We start from the raw sequence: 13,779 nt of genomic DNA, 5'->3' as shown, positions 1-13,779 counted from the left end.
TTTTTTTTACTATTTTCCATCATTTCTGACCATATCAAACTCAAACAGTTATCAGAAGAGGTGATTTCCTTCAGTATATGCAACTGATTCATCAATGTAATTATAATATTGATGGTGCTTCACACATAAAGCATTGTCTCCCAATAATCAAATATTTAAAACATTTCAGATTCGTACTTATGGCCGACTCTGATGCAGACTGGGGACCGTTTGCAGCAGTTTGTTTATCCTCACGTGCACAATCTGTTGTTTGAAGGACCGATGCGATGTGTAACGTGCATTTCACTGTGTGCACACAGTACCTGCCATCTTTCTCATGGGCTTTCGAGTGGTACCACTGGAGTTTGAAGGTATGAGGTGAATCCTCCGTGGGAATACTCAGCAAAAGTGTAGAAAACTAATGGATGCCATTTGAGTCCAGTTCCTGAGGCGTCAAGGAAAAAAATAACTCTTCCCTATTACCATCTATGAAAAAACATGGTGATGTACTTTTTATGCTCTCTCCCCAGCAATTTTTCTGTTGTCCTCCAAAGTAAGCAAAGTGCACTTTATTATTTCTGCTGTGACGACCGGAGTGCATCGCTGACACAAAATTGTTTTCTCAGCTTCCCCATTTTTATGCAATTAGCGAACTGAAGTTTCAAACATGTTTCAGTGTACATTTAATAATTCACTTAGGAATTATACTGCTGCACGTCATGCCGCTGAATATCAATTTCACTTGTTTAGAATGTTTCATTTCTCAGCCAGAATTGAATGAATGCCTTCTGGCTGTTCTGATCTAATGAGGTGATGCATCACAGACCGGGCAGATAATCAGTGGCACAAATTAACCAAGTTATTTGAATTAATCAAGTGATCCCTTTGTAGGAAAATTTAAACAACACTATAGGGTGCACTGCTTGTGTTTCATTTACATGCACGTGTCAAGAGGCAGTTGAATCTGATTACCGTTAATGAACTCATCAACCAAATAAGCTCAACTGTTTAGACACAGTCGGCTGAAACCCATCAATAAACTCCTGACTCTGATGACATCTTGTATTAACTATTATATTTTCATAATTGGCAGAGTCTGGCTCTCAGTCTGCACAGCAAACATGCACGGACATGTAGAGATAGAGTTAAGACAGTGAAGGTCACCGCTAATGAGTAATCATCACCAATATGAGACGGGACGGCCAAATACTGCTGCTAAGTGCGTGAGAACAAAAAAAAGTGGAGCGCTTTAATGAGGACAATTTGTTTCACGTAAGTCCTCTTTGATGCTAATTATTCCAATATCCTCATTGAATAGGTTAAGATATAGTGTTTCCACTGATATAAAAACATAAGCAAAAAATAATGCAGACTAAGGATGAGTCTGAGTTATCTAGAAACAAGGTCGAGAAAAGCGCACGTGCTGCTAACCGGAATACAAGGGAGTCTGAAGGTGGTGAAGGCCAAACACAAGCATTATGTAACCAAAGGACGAGTTTTCACTTTCAACATGATGGAAAATATTAATAGTGCTCAGAGTTCTCACCTCCGCTCCTGTCACTGGATTCATTTTACTCCTCCCGTCAGTGTGGATGTTCCAATAAATTGGTTCACACAAATATTTCTCACTTACATATTAACTGCAGTGAAAGTGACTTTAGGTTGTTTTTTTTTGCAAGTCTGTATTTTGTATTATTATTATTGTATTTTACTGTATATTATATGAACTGTATATCATGACAAGACATTTACATAGTACAAAGCTTTAATACATTACATACAGCATAGTAACCCTGGTGTTGTGATATCTGGGTAACACAGTAAGCTACCTAATGATGATTACTATTAATGATAATGATCTGGCATCAATTATACATGAGAGAGCCTCTTATTGAATAGACTTCAGGCCAGATGAATATGAAAACATGTTACATTTGTCTTGTACAAAAGAGAAAATGCATAAATTTCAACAAATAAGTAGAATATTAAGTGACATTTGGTTTGCTGTGGATGTCTGTTTATCCCATCATTAAGACTGAAGAGCGTATAAACTGCCCGTAAAGTCTGCACAATAATGTATAACAGATTTTATGTTGGATAGAATTTGTGAATTTCCTGATTATTTTCGTAAGAACTCAAATAGATAAGTTGTTTATCACTGTGTGCGGTGACTCAGATTATGAAGTGTTTTTTAAATCCTTATAAAATGGGGTCATTTATGGGGTGACGGAGACAAGTTGCAGCAAAAGTGAAAAAAGAAAAATCATTAAAACGAACACGGCCCTTATGAGTGCTTTTATGTGTCGGCCACAAACCTCCAAACATGTGCTGAGGTATAAGTTATAGCTGGAAGTTGTGTTATCTGACAGGCAGCCTAATTGGATCACAGTTGGATTAAAAGATTATCTCAGCATGCTATGTTTGTTTATTCCAAAATATTAACTTGAAGTGTAAATGTTTGAACTGCAGAGCTTCAGCTTTAGAGGAAGAGCTTTTGCAAACTGGTCACTATTTATCCATTCACAACGGCCATTGTCCATTCATAAAAAACCAAGCTGAGTATCCTCACTTGTACTAATGACGTGAAAATAGAATTTCTGCCCTAATAACCTGAACTTCTTCATCTGCTACAGATCAACACTGCAGATGCATTTGAAGCATCGTGTTTCCATCCGTTACACGCATTTTAAAGCATGTTTCTCTGTCGTCTCTGCTCCTGTGAGATATGATTTGAGGAGTAATTTGACAAAGCATTCAAACATCAAGCCAAAAGAAAAAGGACCTTTTACTGACTGAAAGATGTTCCAGTCACGATTTAATGGGTTCATTTCTGGAACACTGTGAGGAGCCGAGATGAGACGAGGTGGGAGGTGTCTTTGCTGCTTCTCTGATTTTTTCGTTTTTCTTCTCCAAAATATTTAGATGTGCCTTCTGTCAGTCAGGGCCCATTCAAGCCAGCAGACAAAGTGAAGAGACGTGCTCCTTTTTGCCTAATGCAGAACATAAGAAACTGCTCTCCCCTTTCATGATGCCGTAACACTGAATAATTCAACTGGATTAACTGCTTTTTGGGCTTCAGAATGAAATGTCTTACGCTGCTGAACAGTCACTTTTTTGTGTTACCCTCCACTGCTGTGAAGTGATCTGCTGTTGAATGGTATAATCCTTATATTGTAGTGTAACATTTAGTCTTCCTCAAGGATATTCACAAATCATAAATCTATTTCTCACAATTGGCTATGACCCTTTTTACCCTTTGGTTTTATCTTTGCTTGTGTCGAAAAAACACTTAATGGAAAGTAACCTCAGTGGTTAATCCCACATGACTTGAGTGCTACTTTCAAATGTCATGGTAAAGTCGCTATTGAGCTCTATCTGTAATACAGCACAGCACTCTAGTGGACACAGGGGTAATAATTGTTTATGTGTGTGTGTGTGTTTGTGTGGGTGTGAGTGTGAGAATATGTGACTTTGAAGCGCAGTTTAGTATCAAGGTGTCCTCTTTTTTTTGCCAATATCTGTTCTTCTTTCAAAGAGCATGTGTGAGGAAGAGGTTTTAGATCCACTCTAGCTGGCATCCCTGGTGACCTGCTACCTGATACAGAGATATTGTTTGAAAAGTGTAAAGAGACGAAAATGAGCCTGCATGTAGTGGTTTTTTTGGTCTGTGACAAACACATCTGACTCACACGGTGAATTTAAATGAGAAGATGAAATGCAGGTTGGTGAGGATGTGGTTCTAAAACTGAGGCTTTTATTCACCATCCACTCTTTAAGAAACTGTTTTCTTTTGTGTGAAACCATGCAGATATGTTGGGATGTTTGTAGATTGTTTTTGATTGCCCAAAGAAGGTTAAAGTTGCATCTGGTTCCTTAAAGGTTCAGTGTGTAGAATTTAGTGACATCTAGTGGTGACGTTGCATGTTGCAGCTGAACACCCCTCACCTTACCCTCCCCTTCCAAACATGAAAGAGAACCTGTGGTAGCCTTCAGTTGTCATAAAAACTCAAAAGGTGTTTAGTTTGTCCAGTCTTGGCTACTGTAAAAAAACATGGCGGCCTCTGTAGAGAGGACTCGCTACCAATGTAAATATAAAGTATTTAAATATAAAGGGCCCATTTTAGAGTTAAGAAAACAACCATTCGTACAATCTAGTGGATATATCACACATTAGTGAAAACATCACTAGGATTATTTTATATTCAGTTTCTGCCAATAGATCCCTTTCACCTAAATCTTACACACTGGACCTTTAATTTTGACATGCACGACATGTTGATAAGAATAAACATATTTACACCATAAAGATGGACGACTTTCTCCCACTATCCAGAAATGAGGCTAAAATTGAGTGGGTATGAACTCCGCCATCTTGTTTATTTGGAAACAGAATCTGAGCATGTAAGACTACTGGTGAACAAGTCAGATGATTTGGAAAAAGGCTGAAGCTAGTGTAGAAAAAGAAACCAAAAAAGAGTTATAATTATTCTCAACCAGTGCTGTCTTCACATAAATCAAATTATAATGAATGAAACTATTCCTCATTTTCCCTGGAAACAGCTCAAGGACCCTTGAACCCATAAAGCAGCCACTGTACCCATTAGCGTGAGTCTACTGTAATTCATTATGCAAAGCAAGGCCTTAGTAATATGCAAAGAAATATTACATGGAATGAGTAATAGAGCTCATTACAAAGCCACAGTGGTATTTTCTATCATAAAAAAAAAAACTGCCTATGACCCACTGGATTAACCTGGTGTGACCTATTTTTACTCCTGAATAAGAGCTAATGTTTGTCAATTTGGACGTTTTCAACAAAACATCTAGCAACACAATACATCTCTGTTTTCATGACATAGCTGTTGATTAATTACAATAACAAGGGCCATAAGAACATCTCTTACAAGTAACTTTTGCAAACTTATTTCTTTGTGTTTTAATCTAAACTGTATAAAAAGGGCTACGGGGAAAATGTTTACATGTGGAAATTTCCACTTGCTGTAGAAACTAAACCACATAATGTAATCATTGATTGAAGGTGTTAATTCGCTTGCTGTGGCTTAATTTGAGAAACACTTTGTCGGTTGCCAGGTCTCATGTACGTGTTTCTCTGCCTTACTCTTTTTGGAAATACGGAAATTCAACTTTGCAGCTTGACCTTATGAAGCGTGACCTTTAATTAAAGAGATGGACACGGAAGGATTTTTCTTACAGAGGTGTCATCTTACTGTGCGGAGATGATAGACCTAAACAAAAACACCTTGAGAAAGAAAAAACCAAACCCCTCTGGGCCAAGAACTTAAACGTAAGGTATTCCCAAGACATATGAAAGCTGTCACACGGTTATGCAACAGCCTGAAGCTGCTTTATTAGTTGTGAATGGGAGGCTGTCTTCTTTTTATCAGTCTGAACTTTTACTCCCACATTATTGAGTTTAATATTAAAGTGGCACTATCAGTTTTGAGCGAGAAAATGTGGCCGTATCCCCTCGTGATGTTATAGTCTGTGCTTTCCCCATCGTTCTTGTTTGAGCACAGCTGCCCTGTTATACCGTCACAGGCTCTGTGGACAAACAGCCTCTGATTTCTCTCTTAAATCTATTCAATGCACAAACACACACACACACACACACACACACACACACACACACGACCGAATACTCCATACATTAATGCTGAACTGTTACGTATGGGTATTTGCATTACGATGTAGTTTAGATCAAAACTATCCTTCAAGGACGCAGATGGTCCACCGGGGAGTAAGAGGAAGTGGTCCAAGCAATTTCATACCTACTGCTGCCTACACAGACTGCATAACAATTCAGCTAGCTGCGTCTATCTGACAAATGTGTCATATTCACACAGGGACCGCTCCTTTCTGATGAGTAGAAGATACAGAAGAAAACAATGCAAGCACTCTAAAAGCAGATGTGACGGCTGCAGTTTACCAATCTGTAACCAAAAAGGAAAGGGCTGACTAAATTGTCCTTGGATGGCCTACAAATTTCAGAAGGATAACATTGATTGGCCTTGTTGATCTGTTGTTGTGTGTGGAAAATATAAAAAATACTGAACTATTTGAGGCGGCACGGTGATACAGTGCTTACTACTTAGTTCGAATCCCAGTTCAGCTGGGGTCTTTCTCTGTGGAGTTTCTATGTTCTCCATGTGCCTGTGTGGGGTTCTCCAGGTACTTGGGCTTCCTCCCATAGTCCAAAGACATGCAGATTAAGGTTAGGTTGATTGGAGACTTTAAATTGGTGTGAATGTGAGCATGAATGGTGGTTTGTCTCTTTATGTCAGCCCTTTGATGAGCTTGTTATCTGTTCAGGATGTGAGGTGGGGGACCTCTGATGAAGACGTAAAGAGAGTTTGTTTTGAGGATAGCCGACACCGGTGTCGATGGGGTGTCAACAAAACCATGTGATCTCTGCAGCGGAGTTATTACGTGATGTACAGCCTCTTTATATTTTGATGCAGAATAATAAGCAGAAAAACTAAGTAAACATACCTTAGTTAAGTAGATACATAGTCTGTCAGTGTCTTTCAAAATAATATAATTAAATCTAATAAAAGGATAGTGCTGCGCGGGGAATGTGTGTTTTCCAGCTAAAAAACAAAGGAATAAAATATAAATAGATATTTAGTTTTTTTTACATATAAATGTTTGGTTTTCATCATTTTGATTGTGGACCAAACATCAGCCACAGCGCTGGTTGTCTGTTTATTCAAAGTTTATTAAAGAAGAAATCACAACAGTCACAAAAACTGCTCTTCAATCGGCCTTTGAATAAACATGTGTGTAGCTGATAAGAAGAACAGTTCTTGAGATATACAAGTCACATACTGACAGAGCTTTCTGGAATCACTAGACAGAGGAAAGGTCACTGTTATTGATAGGTCGTTCTTTTTTATTTTCTAACACATACAGGTAGATGGAGGGTGAGGAGGGGAGGGGGGTAAGGTGTAAGGTAGTGGGGGGAGCTGGGATGAGGGGATGATTGACAGGGCAGAGGGAGAGAAAGGATGGGAGAGGAGATTAGGAGGGTTTGAAGTTGAAGAGAAAACAGGGGAACCTCCTCCTCGTCGTCCCCTCATTCTCCTCCTTCTCTCTCTTCTTCCTTTCTTTCTTTTTCATCTTCTCCTCCTTCTTCCTTTCTTTCTTCTCCATCTTCTCCTCCTTCTCGCTCTTCTTCCTTTCTTTCTTCTCCTCTTTCTCCTTCTTGACCCTCTCCTTGTAGCTGTCAGTCTTCAAGGCCTGTTCCTGAAAACACAGAGACAACATAAGTTTCACTCTTTTCTTTTTCAAAGTCTGAATCGGAAACAAATCAACAATCCAATATTATTCAATCAGAATGAGTTGGTGTAACGTACCTGAAGCACAATGTTCTGCTGGATCGGGAGTTTTATGTCGTCCTCCAGCTTGACTTCCTTTTCTAGGGACTCCTCGTGCTCGGTGGACCTCCTTTCATCTAAGTCTCCAATTTGTTTTTGCAGCTCCTCTATTTCCTCGGACCTGCCCTCACTTTTGAGGATGTAGTGCTGCAGCTTGTCCTGCTGGAGCTTCAGGTCTGCATTCGGGGAGACGACCTCTTCCTCTTTTACTTTAAAGAGGGAGACAACCTCTTCCTCTTTTACTTTAAAGCTCTTGTTCATGTTTCTGAGCTCCTTCTCCAGCTCCTTGTTTTTGGCTTTTTCAGACTCCACGAGCTGAATCAAGCTGGTCAGGTCGTCTTTGGACTTCAACAGAAGTGAGGTAGAAGACTCCAACTTCTCGACCATCTTCTTCCTCTCTTCTCCCCAGGAAATATTTTCCATGGTGATCTGCTTTTTGAGAGCAGCGTTTTCAGCCCTCAGCTTCTCCAGCCGTTGGTTTTCAGCCTCCAGGTCTTTCACCCGGGCATTTTCAGCCTTCAGCAAGGCATTTTCAGCCTCCAGTCGGCCGTTTAGTACCTCCAGCTCCTTCAGCCAGGCGTTTTCAGCCTCTAGCTCCTTCAGACGGGCGTTTTCAGCCGCCAGCTCCTTCAGACGGGCGTTTTCAGCCTCTAGCTCCTTCAGACGGGCGTTTTCAGCTGCCAGCTCCTTCAGCCAGGCGTTTTCAGCCTCTAGCTCCTTCAGACGGGCGTTTTCAGCCGCCAGCTCCTTCAGACGGGCGTTTTCAGCCTCTAGCTCCTCCAGACGGGCGTTTTCAGCCTTCAGCAAGGCATTTTCAGCCTCCAGTCGACCGTTTAGTACCTCCAGCTCCTTCAGCCAGGCGTTTTCAGCCTCTAGCTCCTTCAGACGGGCGTTTTCAGCCTCCAGCTCCTTCAGACGGGCGTTTTCAGCCGCCAGCTCCTGGTTCTCCCTCTGCGAGTCCTGGAGGGCTCGGCACCAGAGGCATGCAGTTTCTGGGTGGTCCATCCGTCCATCGCATTCTTGTGAACACAATATCTCAAGAATTAATTGAGGTGTATTTTTTCCAGTTTTCGCACAAACACTCAGTTGGACCCTGGGATAAGCTTATTTGTTTTTGGTGGTCGAAGGTCAAAGGTCAAGGCTAGAGTGACCTCATTTTCTTGTGAATGTGATACATCAGGAACACCTGTTGGGAATTTCATGACATCTGGCACAAACATGGACTCAAGGATGACCTGATTAGAATTTTGTAGGTCAGATGTCAAGGTCACTGTGACTTTACAAAACAAGCTTTTGGTCTTATGAACATCTCACCTTGGGGGAGTTTCTGATTGGGTGTTTTTAGCCTCTTGAACATATCTCAAGTTTGCGTACTTGTACTCGAGGATGAACTGATTTCAGTGGTCAAAGGTAAAGGTGACCTCATCTGAATCTGGAAAAAGATCTTTGTAGGCGGAAACTGCCCCGGTTGGCAGCGGCATTCAACTGCAGGGCGCAATTCTAGTTGTAAAGTAAATCTTTGCACCACCAGGCAGAATAAGTCAAGAAGGTTAAAATTGCTCTCCTGCCCATCTATTTCCTGAATGGATATCTCACATTAAAATGTCTCTGCCTGGAAAATAAGGTGCCACTATTCAATAAACCTTGCTGCTAAAAATAGCAAAATTAAGCGCAAGACTTTATCTGCTCCTAAAATTAAAGCTCCATTGACAGTTAATTAAAAAACATCCTGCCTCTCTGGTTTCTTGCTTTGGAAGAGCTATTTCCTTTCCTTAATATTGATTGAAGTGTACCAGGCCAGAGGAGCAGCTTATTTTTAACTTAAAGAAATTCACTTTTGACAATACTTCATTAAAGTTCAGTTCAATCATCCTCACTTCACAGCTGTCATTCCTGGGAAAATGACTACACAGATTAAATATAATCACTGTGAACAACACAGGGACCTTGAAGGCTATATATGGGGAAAACTGAAAGAAAAACAATATGCTTTTTATCCATAAAGCATTTCAGTGCTCAGTCCTGCTGTAACCATCAGGTAAACATCAGGTAAATGCAAAACAAATCAATCATATTTCTCGTGAAAAAAATACTAAGTACAAATAAGTTTATTGTTTCTCTAACACAAACCATCATCAAAGACCCTCATAATAGGGTTTACTCTCTCATGCAATGTCCCCACTTGATTTAAACACCTTTCATTCTTGAAATTGACTTTCGTAGGGCTTCTAATACAGATCACCATGTACATTTTATTGTAATAGTTGTTCTTATGAATTCCTTAGACCATTTTACATTGTAATTATATTTTTTCTTTGCAAATTTCTGGAAGGAATGAAATGTCTCCCTTTGGTAAAGGTCCTGCAAGAAATAACCTACTTATATAATGTGCAGAAGTTTTTTTATCAGAAATAGCATTAAGGTGGAAGTACTCATTTAACCTCTGTGACAAATGTATTGTAATAAATGTTAAAACAGCCTTTCAAAATTCTTAATCTGAAAAGAAAAACTATGGCTCTGGAATTAATCTAGGGAAATGAAAATGCCACTCTATTTCTCTTGGATTTGTAGTAGTAAACATAAAAATTAGCATGGATTGAAAAAATTCAAGTATAAGTACTTCAAAATTGTACTTATGGACAGTATTTAACTACAGTATGTACTTACTTTCCATCAATGCTTGAAAGTTGAAAAGACGTTTCGATCATATTACCGATGTTGTATAAAATATATGAATAGATGCCCCACTGTACTGTGCACGAATCTAGAAATAATACATATAGTTGTGTATCATATCAGTTAATTAAAAAAGTTTTTAATATGAGTTTACTTTCTGCTGGTAATGTTACCACAAATACTAAAAGTGTATAACGGTATTTTAGAGAGAACAATAATAACAACACAGTAACCACCAAAATAAGACTGCAGGTTGTCTTTTCGTGTACTATACATTTCTTTCAATCTCTTTCTTTCTTTCTTTCTTTCTTTCTCTGTCTCTTTCTATCTTTCATTCTCTCTCTCTGTTCTTCTCTCTTTCTTTATGTCTTTCTTTATCTATCTCCTTCTTTCTTTCTTTTTCTTTTGAGCCACTACAAACCGGCAGTGACGTCAGACGACGTCATCACGCTGTGCCTACGCTCCGCGGAACGAGGCAGGTTTGTTTTCGGTTTGTTTTCCTGGTGGTTTCCTGAATGACTGAGCTGCTCTGAAGTTACTGGAAGTGATTTAGTTTAGCGGTTTAGTGCTGAGACCAGTTTCCACTGTGACCAGACGAACCCACAGGGTGAGGACCTTTTATTTTAAACAGGGGGACGTCCTTATGAGGTTCACCGGAGCTACTTGTAGCTGCGAAGCTAACGTTAGCCTCCGTGCAGCATCTGAGTGCAGCACGTTCCTGTGTCAAGTGTGAGGAGTCTGCTGAGCTTCATCTACCACTGCCCTGATATAAATCATCTATAATCTAATCTATAGATAATCTGCGGGTAGTGAGATGGGGATTTTAGTGAGGACACAATTATCTCACACGCCTGTTTGCTGTCTTTACTAACAGTTTGCTAACAGTTTGCTAACAGTGAGCTGTGATAGAGCCTGTAAATCACAGTGTATCTAGAACGAGTCGTGTTTCATCTTCTAAAACATATTTTGCCAACAACTGTGATGTTTGGTTGATGTCTCCCCTGCAGTGTTTTTGATCAAATCTCAAATATATGCAGTGTTAAGGAACGTTAAAATCACATACACACTTACAGCAAACTGTTAAATCGACTAATCAGTAAGTCAATACATTGTTTAAGCTTAAGCAGTTTTGATCATATCCAAGACCAAGTAGATGTAGTATATGACATATTACATAAAGATTTTTTCCAGATGATTTTGATAATCATCTATCTATCTAATACAATCTGAGGTAGATCCAACACGTGTTATATCTCCTCATTGTGCTGCACAATGAATAAGCATTACTTCAATATATATTGAACCTTTGCTATATTGGTATTGATGAACATTTTATTTTGATAATTATTGATATTGTTTTATTATCCAGCCCTAGTAGTACAGCAGAAATTTGTTGTCATTTAATTGGTGATTCAATCAACAAAATATAATCTGCAGCCATTTTGATAATCAATTAAATGTCTAAATTAGTTCACGGGGAAAAAAAGAGCCAAATATTATCCAATTCCAGGTTTTTAATTATCAAAATCTGCTGCTTGTCATTGTTTTAGGCTTATCAATTATAATAATATAAAGTAAAGTAAGTAAAAACATATATATAAATACAATAACTTTGTTACAGTGTGGTTATTTCAACAGTGAGACTGCAAATATTATGGTATGGTTCCTTTTTTAATTATGTTCATGTGCAATTTCCTGTTTCGTTTCTCTCTCTAGGATTGACAGAATGTCTTCACCGGAGCCCATCATCAAATCGAGACAGACAGAGAAAGACGTCAATGGAGTTTCAACGCAGGTCGTCTGTACGGAGTTCAGTAATTACATATTCATAGTTCTCACTCAGTACGGCAAAATCGGGAGCTTGATATCTGTCACACCTGACTCCAGATCGAATGATATCAGCACCCCAACTTTCTCCACCAAGGTGCTGCTGGGCAAAGACGAGGTAACCTGAATGAAACTGTTCTCATAAATATTGTGTCAATGTGATGTAGACTTGTTCAGAGGACATCAGTCAGATGGTGCGGCACAGGGTAATTCATTTCATGGTGTGGTGGGGCAGATGAGGTTCTACCCTGCTCAGCTTGATTGGGAGAAATTAGATGAATGCAGGTGCCTAGACTCTCTGAGATCTGTTAAAATGTACACAAGTATAAATATCATGTATAAACAAATATACAAAAAATGTATAGTACTTGAAAATAATATAGAAAATACCCGGATATTGTTTTGTTTCTACAATATCTCAGTGAAAGGCTCGTATTGGCTGATTTTTATCGGCCAACTGATATATAGATCAGGCACAGATGCCAGAAACCTGCCATAACCCTATAATGGGTTTCATTAAAATTGTGTCAAGTCATATTGGAAGACTTATAGATGCTGTTTATTTTGGGAGAACTTCTCCAAAATGATTAACTTTTCTTATGATGGTTGTGTAATACAAGCCATCAGCGAGGCTGTATGGCAGTAAAGGCAAGTTCTAACTATTTCCCACATATGCAATGGCAGCAGTTTTTTTTCTGGACAACTTTTTTACAGTGTGAGATGAAGAGCATTTTGCATTTCAACTGTGAGATTTCACAGGCCTGCTGTTACACATTGTGAAGGACTGTAGAAGCCAAATAGTTTTCTTATGATGCAGACGTGTTACATTGCAGCATTTATGTTTGTAATAATACAATGACGGCATTCTGTTTCTATTTTCAGCCTCTGACACATGTCTGTGCCAAAAACTTGGCGACGTTTGTGTCACAGGAAGCCAGCAACAGGCCTGTGTTGCTGGGACTGGCACTAAAGGATTCGTCCATAGATTCAATAAAACAAATGAAAGAGATCATCAAAAGCTGTAAAGTCTGGTAGGAAGTCAACAAAACGGACACTTTTTTCCTCCTGGATGCCACCAATGTCATATTCTTCATCAACTTAAAGGATTCTACTCAATGCTAATATTTCATATATCAAAAAGAAAACCCATTGGCTTGTGCGTCATGACGGAAATGTATAAATCTGATTTAATTTGCTCTAATCCTTTAGATTTGTGGAGATAGGAAGGAACATCTTATGGAAAACAAGTTAGAGTTAATCTGGTTTTAAGGGCGTGTTTGCTCCACGCCTCTGTGCTCTCAAAAAGTGAGGAATGTGCAAAGACTTCATGAAAAAGGATTCAATTTCATCACAGACCCTGCATTTCATTTTATAATCTGTTATACTTTATACTGTTAATATGTTTGTATTGTCCAAGGCAAATTGTCTTAAATTGTGTCTTGATGCAGAACTTCGAAATAAAACTGGCCACTTGTCCACAAACTTGTCCCTTTCCTGTCTTTGAAACAAATGTGACTCAATCATGTTTGCCCCAGTGAAGAATTGTTTAGGCTTCGCTCTGGATCAACATTTTAAGTATCACAAATATCCCCATCAAACTGGAAAATTGGTCCAGGCCTTTTCTAATCAGGCTGAGGTCTTTGGCTCATTTATCAGGTGTGGCCGTATTACACTGGCTGCTATGCAGTTAAGCAGTCATTTAGGCTCAGTCAGCACATTTCAAAGCAGTATACTCTGTGCTTGTACTGTTTTACTGCAGATTATGAGAAAAAAGTCGCATTACAGGTCAGCAGTAGTCTATACATACACATTGTCAGACTCTCACTATTGTGTTTAATATTGACTCATATCTTTGTATTTTTTATGTTATAAATAAAATGTCATTTTGAAATTTGTTTTCTTT

At 39.0% G+C, this 13,779-nt stretch overlaps 1 protein-coding gene across 1 annotated transcript; it reads left to right on the top strand.

Moving 5' to 3' along the window:
• Positions 1 to 10,486: 10,486 nt before the first annotated feature.
• On the top strand, positions 10,487 to 13,767 carry psmg3 (proteasome (prosome, macropain) assembly chaperone 3). Its single transcript, XM_034593928.1, has 3 exons — positions 10,487 to 10,656; positions 11,766 to 11,994; positions 12,759 to 13,767. Exons 2-3 carry the CDS (start codon positions 11,776 to 11,778, stop codon positions 12,909 to 12,911), a joined length of 372 nt encoding a protein of 123 aa, XP_034449819.1. The 5' UTR covers positions 10,487 to 10,656; positions 11,766 to 11,775; the 3' UTR covers positions 12,912 to 13,767.
• Positions 13,768 to 13,779: the final 12 nt, after the last annotated feature.

Source organism: Hippoglossus hippoglossus, chromosome 8 (genome assembly GCF_009819705.1).
Source record: "Hippoglossus hippoglossus isolate fHipHip1 chromosome 8, fHipHip1.pri, whole genome shotgun sequence".
Lineage (NCBI taxonomy): Eukaryota > Metazoa > Chordata > Actinopteri > Pleuronectiformes > Pleuronectidae > Hippoglossus > Hippoglossus hippoglossus.
This window is presented reverse-complemented; position numbering and strand designations above follow the sequence as displayed.

Excerpts from the sequence above, each read along its gene's own strand:
- psmg3 (XM_034593928.1), top strand. The coding sequence starts at position 11,776 with ATGTCTTCACCGGAGCCCATCATCAAATCGAGACAGACAGAGAAAGAC. Across the intron at positions 11,995-12,758 it reads TGCTGCTGGGCAAAGACGAG|CCTCTGACACATGTCTGTGC; the intron begins GTAACCTGAATG and ends TTCTATTTTCAG.